This window comes from Chiloscyllium punctatum, chromosome 22 (assembly GCF_047496795.1).
Source record: "Chiloscyllium punctatum isolate Juve2018m chromosome 22, sChiPun1.3, whole genome shotgun sequence".
NCBI lineage: Eukaryota > Metazoa > Chordata > Chondrichthyes > Orectolobiformes > Hemiscylliidae > Chiloscyllium > Chiloscyllium punctatum.
The window spans coordinates 34745395-34763211 of record NC_092760.1 but is presented as its reverse complement, the minus strand read 5'-3'; the positions used below and the strand labels follow the sequence as shown (position 1 = coordinate 34763211).

Below are 17817 nucleotides of genomic sequence, written 5' to 3'. Positions count from 1 at the left end.
TCTCTTCCAAATTTTCCCTCAATTTCTTCTGCTCCAGGAGCAATCCCAACTTCTCCAATCTAGCCTTGTATCGAATGTCCCCAATTCATGGAATCATGTTGGTAAATAAGTCCATATGATGTAGGAACAGAAGCAGGCCATTTGCCCCATCGCTTCTGCTTTAATGAGATCGTGGTCGATCTGATAATGCTCCATTCCTGCCTTTTTTTTGTAAGCCTTGATTCCTGCTTAAAAATATATTTCAGGTAAGACCATAAGACATAGGAGCAATTTCCCCTGCACCCTTTGGAGCACCCTCAAATCTCTCCCAAAGTATGGTGACCAGAATTAAATACAATGTTGTGGTGTGGCCGAATCAAGAGTTTACAAAGGTTCAGCACAGCTGTCCTGCTTTGTACTCCATTTTTTTTAGATTAGATTACTTACAGTGTGGAAACAGGCCCTTCGGCCCAACAAGTCCACACCGCCCCGCCGAAGCGCAACCCACTCATACCCCTACATCTACTCCTTACCTAACACTATGGGCAATTTAGCATGGCCAATTCACCTGACCTGCACATCTTTGGACTGTGGGAGGAAACCGGAGCACCTGGAGGAAACCCACGCAGACACGGGGAGAACGTGCAAACTCCACACAGTCAGACGCCTGAGGCGGGAATTGAACCCGGGTCTCTGGCACTGTGAGGCAGCAATGTGCCACCGTGCCGCCCATTTTTCTATTTATGAAGCCCAAGATCCCATATTGTTTGCTAACCATGTTTGGAATATTTAAAGTTCTTCATGAGACACAGATACAATAACTAACAATCTACGTTAAATGAGTCTGTTTAAAATTTGAAAATGTTATTTTTAGTCTCTGAATTATATGAAATGAGCATTGATCTAAAATATAACTGGACTAAATATAGTGATTGTGGGAGTGGGTCAACAACTAGAAATTCTGTGGAGAGAAAGTCAGCTCCTGACTTCCTAAAACCTAGCTACCATTCACACAGCACAAGTTATAGGAGTATTTTTCACATGTCTGAATGAATGCAGCTCAAACAATTTTCAAGATTTTTTCTGCATCCTATCCAACATTCACATCCTCCACCACTGACTCACAGTGGCAGCAATGTTGTTCAAATATCCAGTTTATAAGATTATTTTTTAGGACAGTGTTTCTAATTTTAAGGTAAAATAAAGGAGTGAGATGAATTAATTTGATGTCGGCTTGACAGGAAATCTGGATTATTTGATTGTAAGAGATTACAGGAGGCCCAGATTATTTCACTTGGAAGAAGGGATTTACATTTAGATGTGAAGGCAGCAGCTTTTGTGCTAAAAACTGCTTCAATTTGTGCCTCCATAGTCTGAGAAAAGTGTTGAAAATGTTCGGTCAATCTGACAACAGAGTAGACATTCTTCAATTTGAATGATAGTGGACATTTAGAAAATGATGCATTTAGGTTAGGGTCTCCATTCATGCACTTCTGTTAATGACTGTGTTGGTCAATCCTTGAGAGTGAGCTTCTACCAAAGAGCAGTTTATGAAACTGACACCTCAGATTGTTTTTGCTGTTGCCAAATCGCTGTAACACTGGCCATCGTGGACTTGAATGCTAGCCTGCAAGAGGAGTCGTCATTTCCCTCTTTTGCTCGCTAGTCACTCCCAAATATAGCAGTTAACATTTAGGCCTTCATGTTGCTTTTGCAAGCATCCTTGAAGTGGAGCATTGAGCACTGCACTTACCTAAAGAAGAGTCAATCAGCATTTCTATGTTAATACAAGGCCAAATGATTCACCTTGCCATGGTGATGAGCTTTTAGATGGGAAAGTTAAGAGCAAGCCATTATGACTTTGGATTACCAGATTTCCAAAAACATCACTGAATGTCACAGCCAGTCTGCCTGGATCTGGGTGAGAGAATGAAGTTAGAGACTGTAATTCTGTATGGTTCACCACTGCAGAATACAAGTGGAAACTCGCAGATTGAAAAGGCCAAATTCATGAGTTGAAATGAGGGTGGAGGATTCCTTTATTTTGCATTTGAGAGGGTATCTCAAGTAGCACTCTTGCCATGAAGTATAATTCTGGTGTTAAATATTGCTAGGCTGAGAAAGAGAAAGAGCAGAAGTAATTCTTCTTGAACAAAGAGACACTTTGAACCAATTTTGGGACAATTGAATGTGTACATAAAAGTCTGTTTAATGTCTTCCTGTGAAGTTTGTTTTATCAGTTAATACCCCTAATAAATACCCCTATTTAGTTCTGTGGTTTATAATACAAGTTGCTTACAAAGGTAGTATTTTATTCATAGATCTTTTCATCTTTTGCTACAACAAACATCTTAACAGTTGAAAGCTCATAGTTTCCATAGGAATCGTTAACAGTATACTGTCCACGAGTTGCATGACAAGAATTCCAAGGCTCCTTCAAGAGCAAAAACAAACCCATATTCATCACAGCTTAGAAGGGCATAAGAATAAGACACATTGGCATGCCAGTACAAGTTCCCTTCCAATTTCTACAGCATCTTCACTTGGAACTATATCACCATTCCTTGACTGTCACATGTTCAGAGTACTGGAATTTACTTTCTACAGCTCTGTGGGTGTACCTGCACCCTATAGGCTATTGTTGTTCGAGAAGCATGCTTATCATTCCCTTCTTAAGGACAGTCATAGTCATAGAGTCATAGAGATGTATATCATGGCAACAGACCCTTCGTTCCAACCTGTCCATGCCGACCAGATATCCAACTCAATCTCGTCCCACCTGCCAGCACCCGGCCCATATCCCTTCAAACCCTCCTATTCATATACCCATCCAAATGCCTCTTAAATGTTGCAATTGTACCAGCCTCCTCCACATCCTCTGGCAGCTCATTCTATACGTGTACCCACCCTCTGCATGAAAAAGTTGCCCCTTAGGTCTCTTTTATATCTTTCCCCTCTCATCCTAAACCTATGCTCTCTAATTCTGGACTCCCAGACCCCAGGGAAAAGATCTTGTCTGTTTATCCTATCCATGGCCCTCATAATTTTGTAAACCTCTATAAGGTCACTCCTCAGCCTCTGACGCTCCAGTGAAAACAACACCAGCCTGTTCAGCCTCTCCCTGTAGCTCAGATCTCCAACCCTGACAACACCCTTGTAAATCTTTTCTGAGCCCTTTCAAGCTTCACAACATCTTTCTGATAAGAAGGAGACCAGAATTGCACGCAGTATTCCAACAGTGGCCTAACCAATGTCCTGTACAGCTGCAATGTGACCTCCCAACTCCTGTACTCAATATTCTGACCAATAAAGGAAAGCAGACCAAACATCTTCTTCACTATCCTATCTACCTGCGACTCCACTTTCAAGGAGCCATGAACCTGCACTCCAAGATCTGTTTGTTTAGCAACACTCCCTAGGACCTTACCATTAAGTGTATAAGTCCTGCTAAGATTTGCTTTCCCAAAATGCAGCACCTCACATTTATCTGAATTAAATTCCATTTGCCACTTCTCAGCCCATTGGCCCATCTGATCCAGATCCTGTTGTAATCTGAGGTAACCCACTTTTCTGTCCACTACACCTCCAAGTTTGGTGTCATCTGCAAACTTACTAACTGTACCTCTTATGCTCGCATCCAAATCATTTATGTAAATGACAAAAAGTAGAGGGCCCAGTTGTAAATGGACAATAAATGTTGTCTTAGCTAGTGACACCCAGCTCTGTGAATGAATAATAAAAGTAAGTATTCCTCCAAGTCTCTCATTATGTTGACTTGGCACTGTATCATTGTCCCTTCACTGCTGGCTGAAGTACTTGGAACACCCAATCTAATGGTTCTGTTGGCGTGGAGACTTAAACAGTTCAAAAGGGCAACTCTTACATACTTCCTTAAGGCCAATTAGGGATAGGCAGTAAATGCTGGTTTTACCAACAGCATTTGGATCTTATGAATAACATCCTGAAAACTATTCTACCACCTTTCCCCCCCCCCCCCCCCCCCCCCCCACCCCACCCAATTTGGCTATTCGGCCTCTTCACAATAATAATACAAGAAAGGTAAAGTCGCTGTAGTACCAGAGCATAGGGCTGCTCTCTCATTAGAGAGTGACAACTGGTGGTAGTTTAACCTGATGGTCAACATGCCTCAGGTGAGGGGCCGTGTTGAGAAGCCAAGTCCTTCATGGTAACCTCAGCCAGTGTGGGAATTGAACTCTCAGAGTCATAGGGATGTACAGCATGGACACACACCCTTCAGTCCAACTCATCCATGCTGACCAGATATCTCAACCTAATCTAGTTCCATTTGTTAGCACTTGGACCATATCCCTCTAAACTCTTCCTATTCATATACCCATCCAGATGCCTTTTAAATGTTGCAATTGTACTAGCCTCCACCACATCGTCTGGCAGCTCATTCCAAACACGCACCACCTTTTGTGTGAAAAAGTTACCCTTTAGGTCTCTTTAAAATTGTTCCCCTCTCACCCTAAACTTATGCCCTAGTTCTGGGCTCCCCTACCCCAGGGAAAAGACCTTGTCTATTTATCCTGTCTATGCCTCTTTTGATTTTATAAACCTCTGTAAGGTCACCTCTCAGCCTCTGACGCTTCAAGGAAAACAGCTCCAACCTATTCAGCCTCTCCTCATAACTCAAACCCTCCAAGCCTGACCATGACCTTGTTAATCTTTTCTGAACCCTTTTGAGTTTCACGACCAAAATTGCACACAGTATTCCACAAGTGGCCTAACTAATGACCTGTACAGCTGCAACATGACCTCCAAACCCATGTATTCGATGTACTGACCAATGAAGAAAAGCATACCAAATGCAGTCTCTACTGTCCTATCTCCCTGCAACTCCACTTTCAAGGAACTATGAACCTGTACTCCCCAAGACCTTACCATTAAATGTATAAATCCTGCCCTAATTTGCCTTTCCAAAATGCAGCACCTCACATTTATCTAAATTAAATTCCATCTGCCTCTCCTCAGCCTACCTGATCACGATCCCATTGTACTCTGCTATTCACTACACCTCCAATTTTGGTGTTACCCACAAACTTAATAACTATACCTCCCATATTCACATCCAAATCATTTATATAAATGATGGAAAGCAGTGGACCCAGCACTGATCGTTGTGGCACATCACTGGTCACAGGCCTCCAGTCTGAAAAGCAACCTTCCGCCACTACCCTGTCTTCTACCTTCGAGCCAGTTCAAATAGCTAGTTCTCCCTGTATTTCCATTTGATCTAACCTTGCTAACCAGTCTACCCTGAGGAACCTTGCTGAAGGCCTTTTAAAGTCCATGTAGATGACGTCCACTGCTCTGCCCTCATCAATCCTCTTCATTACTACTTCAAAAAACTCAATGAAGTACATCGCTAAAAGGATGTGGGCGCTTTGGAGAAGGTGCAGAGAAGGTTTACGAGAATGTTGCCCGGTATGGAAGGTGCTAGCTTTGAAGAAAGGTTGAATAGGTTAGGATTGTATTCATTACAAAAAAGGAGTTGAGGGGGACCTGATTGAGGTCTACAAAATCATGAAGGATATAGACAGGGTAGGTAGAGATAAGCTTTTTCCCAGGATGAAGGATTCAGTAACGAGAGGTCACGCTTTCAAGGTGAGAGGTGAAAAGTTTAAAGGGGTTACATGCGGCAAGTACTTCACACAGAGGGGGTAGGTGCCTGGACCGCATTGCTAGCAGAGGTAATAGAGGCAGGCATGGTAGAATCATTTAAGATGCGTCTGGACAGATGCATGAATAGGTGGGGAGCAGAGGGATAAAGATGCTTGGGAATTGGGTGAGAGGTTTAGACAGTAGGTTTGGATCGGTTCAAGCTTGGAAGGCAGAAGGGCCTGTTCCTGGGCTGTAAATGTTCTTTGTTCGAAGTTAGCAAGATACGATTTCCCATGCACAAAGCCATGTTGACTATCCCTAATCAGTCCTTGCCTTTCCAAGTACATGTAAATCCTAGTGGGTTTTCAGAAGATTTGTAGCTCCGGTTCAGCTTCTGGATGTAGGTTTGCTCGCTGAGCTGGAAGGTTCATTTCCAGATGTTTCATCACCCTACTAGGTAACATCTTCAGTGGGCCTCTAGGTGAAGCACTGTTGATGATTCCTGCTTTCTATTTGGGTTTCTTTGGGTCAGTGATGACAGGATCTATATTTTCCTTGTGCTTCTCCACAGTAAACACTGATGCAGTTCCACACATTGGTGGCTTTCTTGATCTTTAAGGGGCCCTATTCTCTCCCTTGTTACCTTTTTGTCCTTAATGTATTTATAATATCGCTTTGGATTCTCCTTCACCCTATATGCCAAAGCTATCTCATGTCCCCTTTTTGTTCTCCTGATTTCCCTCTTAAGTATACTCCTCCTGCCTTTTTCTCTTCTAAGGATTCACTCGATCTCTGCTGTCTATACCTAACATATGCTTCCTTTTTCTCAACCAAAACCTCAATTTCTCTAGTCAACCAGTTCACTACACTTACCAACCTTGCTTTCATCCTAACAGGAACAGACTGTCTTTAGACTCTCATTATCTCATTTTTGAAGGCTTCCTATTTTCCAGCCGCCCCTTTACCTGCGAACATCTGCCCCCATTTAACATTGCAAGGTCTTGCCTAATACCATCATAATTGGTCTTTCTCTAATTTAGAACTTCAAGTTTTAGATCTGGTCTATCCTTTTCCCTCACTATTTTAAAACTAATAGAATAATGGTTGCTGGGCCCAAAGTGGTCTCCCAGTGACATCTCAGCCACTTACCCTCCCTTATTTCCCAAGAGTAGGTCAAGTTACATCCACATTTTAAATGAGAAATTTTTTTTATACACACCTAACAAATTCCTCTCCATCTAAACCCTTAACATTTTGGCAGTCTCAGTCTATGTTTGGAAAGTTAAAATCCCCGACCATTACCACCCCATTATTCTTACAGATAACTGAGATCTCGATTTCACGCTGACTATTGGGGTCTATAATACAATCCCAATTAAGTGATTATCTCTCATTTCTCAGTTCCACTCAAATAACTTCCCTGGATGTATTCCCAGGAATATCCTCCCTAAGTACAGCTATAATGTTACCCCTAATGAAAAACACCACTCCCATTCATCTCTTGCCCCCCTTTCTATCCTTCCTATGGCATATATACCCTGGAACATTAAGCTGCCAGTTCTGTCCATCCCTGAGCCATGTCTCTGTAATCGCTATGATATCTCATTCCCATGTTCATTACCATGCCCTGAGTTCATCTGCATTCCTTGTTCGGCCTCTTGTATTGAAATAAATGCAGATAATTTATCAGGGCTACCTCATTCACTGCTTTGTACCTGCCTGCCCTGACTGTTTGACTTATTCCTGTTCCTGACTGTACCAGTCTCAGGTTGATCTCTTTCTTCACTATTTCTCTGCTCGCTCCCCCCCCCACCCAACCATCCTCAGTACTAGTTTAAATCTTCCTGAGCAGCTCCAGCAAATCTTTCTGCCAATGTATTAGTCCCCTTCCAATTCAGCTGTAATCTGTTCTCCTTATGCAGGTCACTTCTACCCCAGAGGAGTTCCAGTGCTAAAAATGTGAATCCTTCTCCCCTTCACCAGCTCCTCAGCCACACATTAATCTGCTCTATCTTATTCCTACCCTCATTAGCTCTTAGCACCAGGAGTAATCCAGATATTTCTACCCTCGAGGACCTTTTTTAAATTAGGCTTTCTAGTCCTGTCTGTTGTTTTAAATAAGGGTATAGAATTGGTATCATTGCCATACTGTTCAACTAACTATGTCTCCAGGAGACCCATACCATTCCTGGGCTAACTTCATTTATTTCCTCCCTTGCTGTAGCCCACCAGTTGTGGGAAATTTTCTGGCTCCCACTATGGGGCCAATACCTTGGACAGGTAAACATGCAGCCCTATTAAGGATTACCACTTCGACCTTTTAAATGTTTGTTGCAAATGGGTATCTCCTGTGATATCCCAGAAAACTACGCATGTGAAAACCTGATATTATGTTCAAACCGGCTTTCACTAAAAACAAGTGGGTCTTGGGCATCTGCAAAGTTGGTAAGATGCCCCTTCTCCACTCTGTTCTCAACCACTGACTTCGTGTTCTCTGCAGGTGAAAAATGGGTGGCCAATGATTAACCATTGCCCAAGATCTAAACATTTTTTGACTGCCATCATGTTGCCTTTGTCTTGCCCATTAGAGAAACTAATTTTGAAAACATGGTGATGGTCTCTCAGTGGAACAGGCCATTCAGCTTGTCAAGCCTGTCCTGCCATACATTGAGATCGTGGCTGGTCTGTCGCCTAAATCTATATACCTGCCTCTGGCTTGTATCCCTTAATACAGTTGTTTTAAAAAAAAGTCCATCTCAGATTTTAAATCTAACAACTGATCTGCCATTTATAGAAGGAAGTTCCAAACCTCTATCACCTTTTGTGTGCAGAAGTGCTCCTAACATCCCACCTGAACAGTCTGACAGAGACTTCAGTTGTCTTGGATCCATCTTCCATAATCTCCTAATCTTTAGAATATAACTGGAATCTCTAACCAGTGGAAATAGTTTATCTACCCTATCTTTTCCTATTAATATTTGACCCCTTAATCTTCTAAATTCTCAAGAAAACAGTCTTAATTTGTATAATCCCTCAGAACTTAACCCCTGAAGTCCATGCATCATTTTTACGAATGTTGTGATCCCTGTTCAGATCTGTTCACTTTCCTTCAAGTGGGTTCTAACCAAGGCAAGCTTTGCAATGAATCTCCAGGCTGCTACTTTTCTTATAAGAGCTGTTATTTAACGGAAGCAGCTCCCCTCACTGAGCTAGGTGCTGTTATTAGCTTAAGCACTGCCGTGTTAGCAACGTGAAAGTCATTAATAAAATTGTGAAGTGTTCTTGCAATAACAAGAAACTGTAATGTTGGACTTTCCACTTGCCAACATGATCTCTCATGTAGAGTTGCTGAACTCCTATTAGTCTCTTTTCATGCACAGTTATCAGAGCAGTCATATTCTGGGTGATCGGATGACCCGCCATTTGTCTCTTTCTCTGTGACCATTATTACAGACTCTGGTAGCACCGTGTTCCCCTCTCTTCACCTTACCCTTGATGACAGAGACTTCAGTTGTCTTGGGCCCATCTTCCATAATCCCCTCTAAACTCTTGCACCTCTCTCCCATTCAAAGCCTTTCTGAAAGCCCATATGTTGATCCAGGCTTTTGTTCATACCTCCTAATCTCACCCTTCCTTACATAGCATTGACGTTCCAATCTTGATTCTGTTCATGAAGCACTTTTGGAAGTTATTTTACCATTTAAATTTCTAATGAAAGATGTTGCAAGTTTATTACAGGAGGTGCCTGGGTTACAAACGCCTGACTTACGAATGTCCCGTACTTATGAACCAACCTCCACTTCTCTTATTTAAAAATTATTTTTAAGAATCTGTGTAGCTTATAATGTTTCATACTAACAAACGGGCAGACTAATTTGCGCGTATCTGTTCCAACTTACATACTAATTCGACTTAGGAGCAGCAGAAAAATGGAGCTCGTTCGTAACCTGGGGACTTCCTGTACTTTCCTCTCACAGAACTAAACTGAATTCGTATTTGCAATTTTAATTGTGTTGCTTCTTTTATTTATTTCTTGAACAGTTGTAGCAATGGAAAACTTTGTGTCTCAAAGTTTGGAGCTATTACAAGAAGAAAGAGCTGCTGAAATTGAAGAGACGAGGTAGGCTTTCTCAGTACTGTCCTTTCATCTAATGCTCATAATGTGTTTTAAGCACGTGATACTCAACCCCACAATTCCAGTCTATCTACTTAACCAATAATTGAGTAATTTACGGTCAACAGTTTAGTTTCGCCCACAGAATTGTTACAGGAAATAAAACCCTTTGTCCAAGGCTTGCCCGATTTAAGTCAAAACGGCTTTGTTGAATATTCATGAGTTTATTATTTGTTAAAAAAGACTTTTTAATATTGATTCTGGCCCCATTATACAGAATATGCAGAAGATCTTTTATATGATGGAAGTACACATATACACAGTTTGATGGATGTGCTAAATATTGATCTGACTCTGTAATGGGACTGCTTCCAATCAGCCTACTAGCAGGTTTATGGTATTAAACGTTTGGGGAGCAGGGGTTATTGTTCATGGAAATTCATGAAAACCTGAAGTAATGAACAGTTTGCAGTGTGTTCCCCTGGGTTATACTATTTGATAGAATGCTTTCCATAAAATGAAACAGAATACTGCAATCTGTCGAGGTCTTAAAATATGCGTGGCTATGAAATGGAAAACGGATAACCCATAAGGGTTTGCACCAACAAAAATCTATACATTTTCATTTGAAAATTAGACTGACTGTTTATGTTGCAACAAGGGATTCCAGTTCTTAAACAACTGAGATCCAGTTTAGATTTGAAACCATTCTTTAGAGCAGAGATTCTCTCGTCAGACTAAAGTCATATAAATTGTTCAGCAGAATATAGTGTGACTTTAGTTCTTCCAATGTTCTGTGACTGATATCCTAACGCAATGAATGTTCTGTTCACCCCATGTTTGCTCTTTGATCTTGGTAACACATGTCCAGCACCACTGTAACTATGTAATATTCAAAAGAGATGCTGCCAGACTGGCTGAGTTTCTCTAGCACTTTCTATTTTTAATCTCAGATTTCCAGTATCTGTGGTATTCTGCTTTCTAAAATAGTCCACTTTGTTTTCAAATTGCTCTACTTTACCCTGCAACCTTCGGAGATCTCTGAGCCCCTCAAACTCTGGAATCCTACACATTTCTGATGTTAACCATTCTAGCCTTCACCTGCCTAAGACTTAGGATCTGGAATTTTCTTCCTTGACTGTGTTGGAACAGAAATATGAAATTAGTCCCTTAATTTGATAGACATCTCAGTGAGACCTGCAACCAGACTCTATATAAAAACACTGAAATAACAAACATTATTTATTTTATCTTTTACTGTGTCATACATTAAAAGAGGTAATCATTTTAACATATGTTTCTTATGAAGATAAGTTAAAGATATCTGTTAAACGCATGAGCAATATGTATACTGGACTCATTTATACTGGAGATAAACAGCCCACTTTGTCCTCATTACATATAGTTGGTACTTGTACTGCATACAGAGTTGGCAGAATGAAACTGAATTGCTGCTTCTGTGGTGATGGATTTAGGCAAGCATGTTAAGATTGCAGTCGGTACCTGCGCTATTACACCAATATTGATTTAATCTATCAGCAGTAAAATCAGATCTATATTCTGTTTTCATAAAGTCATCATAACAGAAGAAGGCCACTTAGACTTCAATCCTACTCCACCATCTAATAAAATTGGAGCTGATCATTGACCAAGCTCCATATACCTACCTCAAGCTCATATCTCTTCATACCACTAGTTAATAGAAATCTATCATCTTTGTTGTAAAATGATTTTTTTTGTATTTTCTTGAAAGTTATAATTAGATCACTGCTTAATCTTAAATTCCAGAAACTACGATTCTAGTTTGTATAATCTTCCCTTGTTATTTTTCTTTTGGAGTCCCAATTGTTATGCTGCTAAGCATATGCTACGCAGTCTGGGATCACTTATGGCACAGTGGTAAGATCCCTACCTCTGGGCCAGAAGGCTTGGGTTCATGTTCCACCTGCTCCAGTGGTGTGTGCCGTAATACGTCTGACCAAAAATATCTATGTTTTGCATACTCCAAGGCCAATAGATCTTAAAACATGGTGCTCAGACCTGCTTGCAGTGCTGCAAGTGAGGTGTAACCAGAACTTTCTAAAACGCTTTATGTACTGTACTATGACAAATCCTTGAACAGATGGCAGAGGAGAAACTATAATGATATTTAAATAGTGCTCGGATATGTATTTAAAATATTATAAACTAAATAGGCATAAAGAATACAGTTAGGTTGAGTAGTTGTTTGCCGACCTGCAATTTGCCAAAGTTCCTCAGACAGCACCTTCCAAACCCATGACCACTTTTATCTGGAAGGACAAGGGTAGCAGATACATGAGAACACCACCACCTGCAAGTTCCCCATCAAGCCACTTGCCATCCTGAATGAAAATGTATGGCTGTTCCTCCACTGCTGCTGGATCAAAATCATGGAATTCCCGCCCCCCCCCCCCAACAACATTGTGGATTTTATCCAAAACACATGGACTGCGTAATTCAAGAAGACTGCTCACTCGCTCATTCTCCTGGGGTCTGCAGGAGTTTCCTCTTTATGCTCAGATTTCATCCCACAGTCCAAATATGTGCAGGTTAGGTGGATTGGCCATTGTGTCTAAGGATGTGCAGGCTGGGTGAAGTAGCCATGGGAAATGCAGGGTTACAAGGAAAGGTTAGGAGGCTGGGCCTGGATGGATGCTCTTTGTAGGGTAGGTGTGGATCAATGGGCCAAATGATCTGGTTTCATACTGTAGGGATTCTATGATTCTCAAGGGCAACTAGGGAAGGCCAATAAATGCTGATCCAGCTAATGATGCCCATGCTCCATGAATGAATAAAAAAAGCTCACTCAATCGACTGAATGACCTCCTGTGTTGTAGATTTCTATGCTATTCTAGTCCTCTAGAATTCAAGCATTCCATTGATTTTTTTTTCATTACTTTGTATATTGTCCATTAATGATTTATATACCTGGATGTCCAAATATCTTTGAATCTCTGCTGTTTTGAGCATGAAAATACTTTTTTATGGGCATAAGCTGGATCATCTCACATTACTACCATTGAAATTTGACAATTTGCTAAATCTGTCATATCTTTTTGTCACTTTGCACTTCCACCTACACTGGTTTCAATGTTATTTCGTTGTGTCTTCAGAACCATTTGACATGTAATTTTCTAACCTTTTATTAAGTCATTAATGTATGCAATAATTGGTTGAGGCTCAAACACAGATCCTTGCTGTGTTTCAGTAGGTGCATTCTATTAATTGGAGCACCTGCCCATTATCCCAATTCTCCGTTACCTGGCACACAGCTCATCTCCTGATCAGACCAGTCATGTAACTACAGTTCCATCAACTTTAGCTTTGGCTAGCTCCAGTGACATTGTGAAGGTGGTAAGTCACACTATCCTTAAATGTACAGTCAGTAATTTCCTGGAAACAGAAATTAGGTTAACTGGTCTTTAATTCCCTGGTTTCCCCTGTCACCTTTCCTAAATGGCAGAATAATGTGTACAATTTTTCAATGAAAAGGGACAGTTTCCAGATTGAGAGAACCTTGGAAGATTGTAGTTATGGCTTCTATAAAGTTCTCATCTATTTCCATTAAAACCTTGAATTAGAATCCCCATCAGACCATCCACTGCTTTCCAAATATAATTGTAAAAATGTTTTATGTTGATTTTGATACCCATATGTTTCTGTGCTTCTGTACTTTATGGGAAGCACTCTGGAACATTTTACTATTTTAAGAGTGTATTACAAATTCAAGGTGACTGAAAAATAGCATTGTCTTTATCTGGTTGTTTTAAGGGCTTGGCAGGAAAACGTCTCTGTTAAAGAACTCCAGCAACGAGGGGTCTGCCTGATAAAGCTGCAAGTATCAAGCCAGAGAACCGGACTGTATGGACGCTTTCTTGTTAGCTTTGAACCAAGAAAGTTTGAGGCCAGTGCAGCGCTACCCAGCAATAACTTCAGCTCTGGTCTGTGTGATTTGTTTTTTAATGCTGTTCCATTCATTGCAATGCCAGTGTATCATGTAGAATGTTCCAATAGTTGACTTCTCCTCTTATTGATCTTTCCTCCGAGATTTCAAGACTGGCAGCTTTAGGCACACAGATTTTCAGTGTGTTTTTCAGGTTTCACACTGAGGCAAATGGTTAAACCTACCACTGATTTCTAGTTCTTGCAGCCCCCAGTCATTTCTTTCAAGGCACATTTAATGTATGCTTTTATTGAGAAAGCTTTTATTTATTTCAGTCACATGATTTTCAATAAACCCAGTGAGTCATCACTGTTCTCCATGACAATAAAATTGACATAATGACATATTTTTCCCCTTTTCCCATGGAGAAACAGATACCAGGGCACTACTTAATTTCCCTCCTGTAACATTGTGATCAGAGACTTAGCAGAATGGAGATTGAACCTATGTGTTTACTACTGTGCCAGAAAGATGAGTAGAAACTGCAGTTCAAAATATTGTAAATTGATTGGCAGTTTCTTATAGAGTCATACAGCAGGGAAACAAACCCTTTGGTCCAACTAGTCCATGCCAAACATAATCCCAAACTAAACTAGTCCCACCTACCTGCTCCTGACCCATGTCCCTCCAAACCTTTTCTATTCATGTAACTATTAAAACGTTTTAAACATTGTAATTGTACCCACATCTACCACTTCCTTAGGAAGTTCATTCCACATGCAAACCACCCTGTATATAAAAAAAAATTGCCCCTCATGTCTTTTTTAAATCTCTCTCCTCTCGCCTTAAAAATGTGCCCTGTAGTTTTGAAATTCCCCATACTAGGGAAAAGAGCTACCATTAACTCTATCTATACCTCTCATTATTTTATAAACTTGTATCAGGTTGCCTCTCAACCTCCTATGCTTCATTGAAAAAAGTCCCAGCTTATCCAATCTTTCTTTATAACTCCGGACCTTACATACTAGGCAATATCCTGGTAAATCTCTTCTGAACCCTCTACAGCTTAATAATATCCTCCCTATAACGTAAAGCTTGTGCAGCATATTGAAATGCTGTACTTTATTTGCCACAATGAATGTTTTCGATTGTAATAATGTTTATTTTAGCTACAGTGGATCATGGTGCATGAGTTGACCTGGTGTGTAAAAGGACTCCACCATTATGGCCCCTAAAACTGTACTTTTGCCTATTAATGGTGTTGATCCCTGCTTTTCAGTTACAACAAAATATATCCAAATTCGTAGCTAGCCTCAATGTCTTTGCCTCGTAATTGCAGGTTTAACTTCCAACTGGATGCTAGGCACTGAGCAGGTGATGGATGTTCTGGAATTTAAGACAAGCCAATGCAGAACATATGCCTGAACAATGGGGATAAATGAATTTTCCAAGAAAATAAATTGAATATGATTCAAGCTATTATTCTTAACATTTGCTAACTCATCATTTAACAGTGCCATAGTGAGGAAAGTCAGTGTTAGTGAAATGCTTTGTGAAAATGGAAGCAGGAGTTGTACATCCCTGGAAGAGGATCAGTACTCCAGTCCAAATACACTGAGAACAGCAACCGGCCATTGGCTAGATCTTATAAAGTTTGTATTGGAATTGTTCCTCCAAGATCATTTAGGTTTTATTATCACCAGAAGTGCAGTGTATGTATACATACTTAAATGAGCCAAATCAAGCACTGAGTCCGGCCAAGATAGCGAACTGCTAGTTAGTAGGTGTAACTGATTTATGGACTAAAGTATCTTGTGGTGTGATAAAAGACCAAGATCGTTCAGAGACTATTAAAGTAAGTCTGCCAAAACTTTGCAAAGGTTCCTGTGAGACACCAACAAAACTATGAGTGCACTTGAGTTACCAGCAATGGATTGCCTATGATTTTGATATGGAAATATTTGGAAAAGCTCTCCGAAAGTCAAGGGTGTGAGAGGACAAGATTAACTATGGTGATGGAAGCCTATTATGGCAGATGGAATGAAATTAAAATCTGTGGTAATTTGAAACTGTTGAATCATGCTGAAAATCATTTTGTGCATCTTGCAAAGATTGTCTTTTTATTTTTATGTAGTTTTGAACTGTGGACTGAAGTGGGAAAAGTGCAGTTTTATAAAGCAAGGATTGGTGAGGGATTGTTGCAGTTTTTGAAAGCAAAAACCTGACTCTTATTGCAAGTACTGTTAACACAACTGCTAATGCATGCTGTAGTACAGTCAGTTCTGCTATAACGTGGCAGTTCCGTTCTAGCGCAATCCTGATTATAAGAAAATCATGTAATAGTAGCACCATATAAACTAATGGGGCCAGAATTACGTTATAATCAATATACAGTTTAAATGTTTGCGCCTTAGAAACAGTGACCCCAATTCATAAATTGTGTTATAGCAAATTCATGTTAATGAAATGCGCATTATAGCAGAATGACCTGTCGATGGTGTGCAGAAGGCAGGTGTACAAATGGAAATTCAGTTGGCAGCAAGTAGCTAATTGGTTTATGGTGTTAGTGACCAGTTATTGATGGCTTCATACCAACAACTATGTGATTAGTTCCCAGCTAGCTGAACAGTTTGAATTGTGGAAAAGATAGTAAGAAGCTATCAGTTCTTCACAAGCTCATGAGCTGTATCTGTTCTCTGCAGTAAAAGCCAATTAAATTAGTTTTCTTCAGGCTTAATCATTCCTTCTGTACAGTTTCTGTAAGCTGTAACTTTTTAAATTAATATGTCATCTTAATAAATGTGTCAAGCAGTCATCCTGTGCCTCCTACAAACTAGTGAAAGCATCTTGAAAAACAAGGTTGAGAAGTAGTCTTCTGATCAGACACGACTCTTCGAATAGCAGGACCTGACATCCAGTCCATTAACCCAATGAGGAGAATTAATCTCTATGACAACATTTGGGTGGATGAAACTAGAATAGACTTATGGTTCAACAAACTATGGAATAGGCATCTGAGTTGACTACATAAAGAATGAAGCTTATTGATCTGTGACATGTTTGGATTCCATACAGTTCATGAGATTAAGAAATTCCTGCGAAGAAACAGGACCTGCTTTGCAGTTACATCAAGAGTACTTCAGCCTTTGAATGAGTACTTTGATATGCCACTTAAGGATCAGGTTCACATCACATTGGATAGTTGATGAAGGAAAAAAACCTTCACAAGATTGGAAATGCCATCCACTTGGTGTTTTGTTTTTTGATGCTGTTATCATACAAGCTGTCAATGGATTGTTCAAAAATGCAAAATATCCAGTTCGGTAGATGGAGAAGGTGATGATTTCTTGTGGAGGCTAATTCTGAAATTGAAAATGCTAACTCTGATCTAGAGTGGCATTCTCAAAATAATGTCCTCTCTACAATCAGTAAAGGAATTTGATAAACTCTTCAGGTACAGAAGACACTGAACTTTTGATGCGTCTCAAAGTTATTTCATTGTGATTTAAAGGTATGATTACACAATCAATTTATTTAATAAATTATGTGACGTTAACGCAAATCACCAATTTCCCACATTTCAAAATTGTGACCATCCACACCAGAGATATGTAATTTGTACTCTGCATGTAGGTTGACTCTATTTATTTTTGGAACAACGTTTGAGGGCTTCAAAGATTGACTTTTACACTTACATCTATGGTGCACTCAGTGTGCTCTTGCCTTTGTTAGTTCTTCATTGTAATACTTTAACCAACATTTGATGATATTTCTAATTATTCTTGAGAAGGTATTACTGTTGAGCCACTTTCTTGAGCAGTTGCAGTCCACGTGATGTATATCTGTTAAAGTACAGATTTGAGACAGCCCAGGGAATCCCTTGTGGACTCAGGCCTGTAAAGTCTCTCTCTTGGTTCATCCCGGAGATCGTACTCTTTGGAAGTCTGGAATAAAAACCTCTTACAGTTTAGTTTAATTTTAGTCATTCCCTTTATTTACCAATAGCATCACTGTTACAACATAACACTGATACCTATAAGCTAAACTAACTAGGGTGTAATAACCTAGGAGAGTAGGGTACCAGCTCTTCAAGTGCCTCAGCAGGCTACTCTGATGTACTCATACAAAAGTTCACAAAACATTGCATGTTCTTAATTAGATAGATTATGGTGAAAGACAATAATTTGTAAAGGAG

At 40.1% G+C, this 17817-nt stretch overlaps 1 protein-coding gene across 1 annotated transcript in view; it reads left to right on the top strand.

Moving 5' to 3' along the window:
* Positions 1–17817, top strand: part of LOC140493497 (DNA-binding protein SMUBP-2-like) — an 80062-nt gene that overhangs the window by 966 nt on the left and 61279 nt on the right. The window contains exons 2-3 of the mRNA XM_072591990.1: positions 9646–9724; positions 13511–13680. Of these exons, the coding sequence (XP_072448091.1) occupies positions 9654–9724; positions 13511–13680 (241 nt within the window). The 5' untranslated portion in view covers positions 9646–9653. The remainder of the gene's footprint in view (positions 1–9645; positions 9725–13510; positions 13681–17817) is intronic.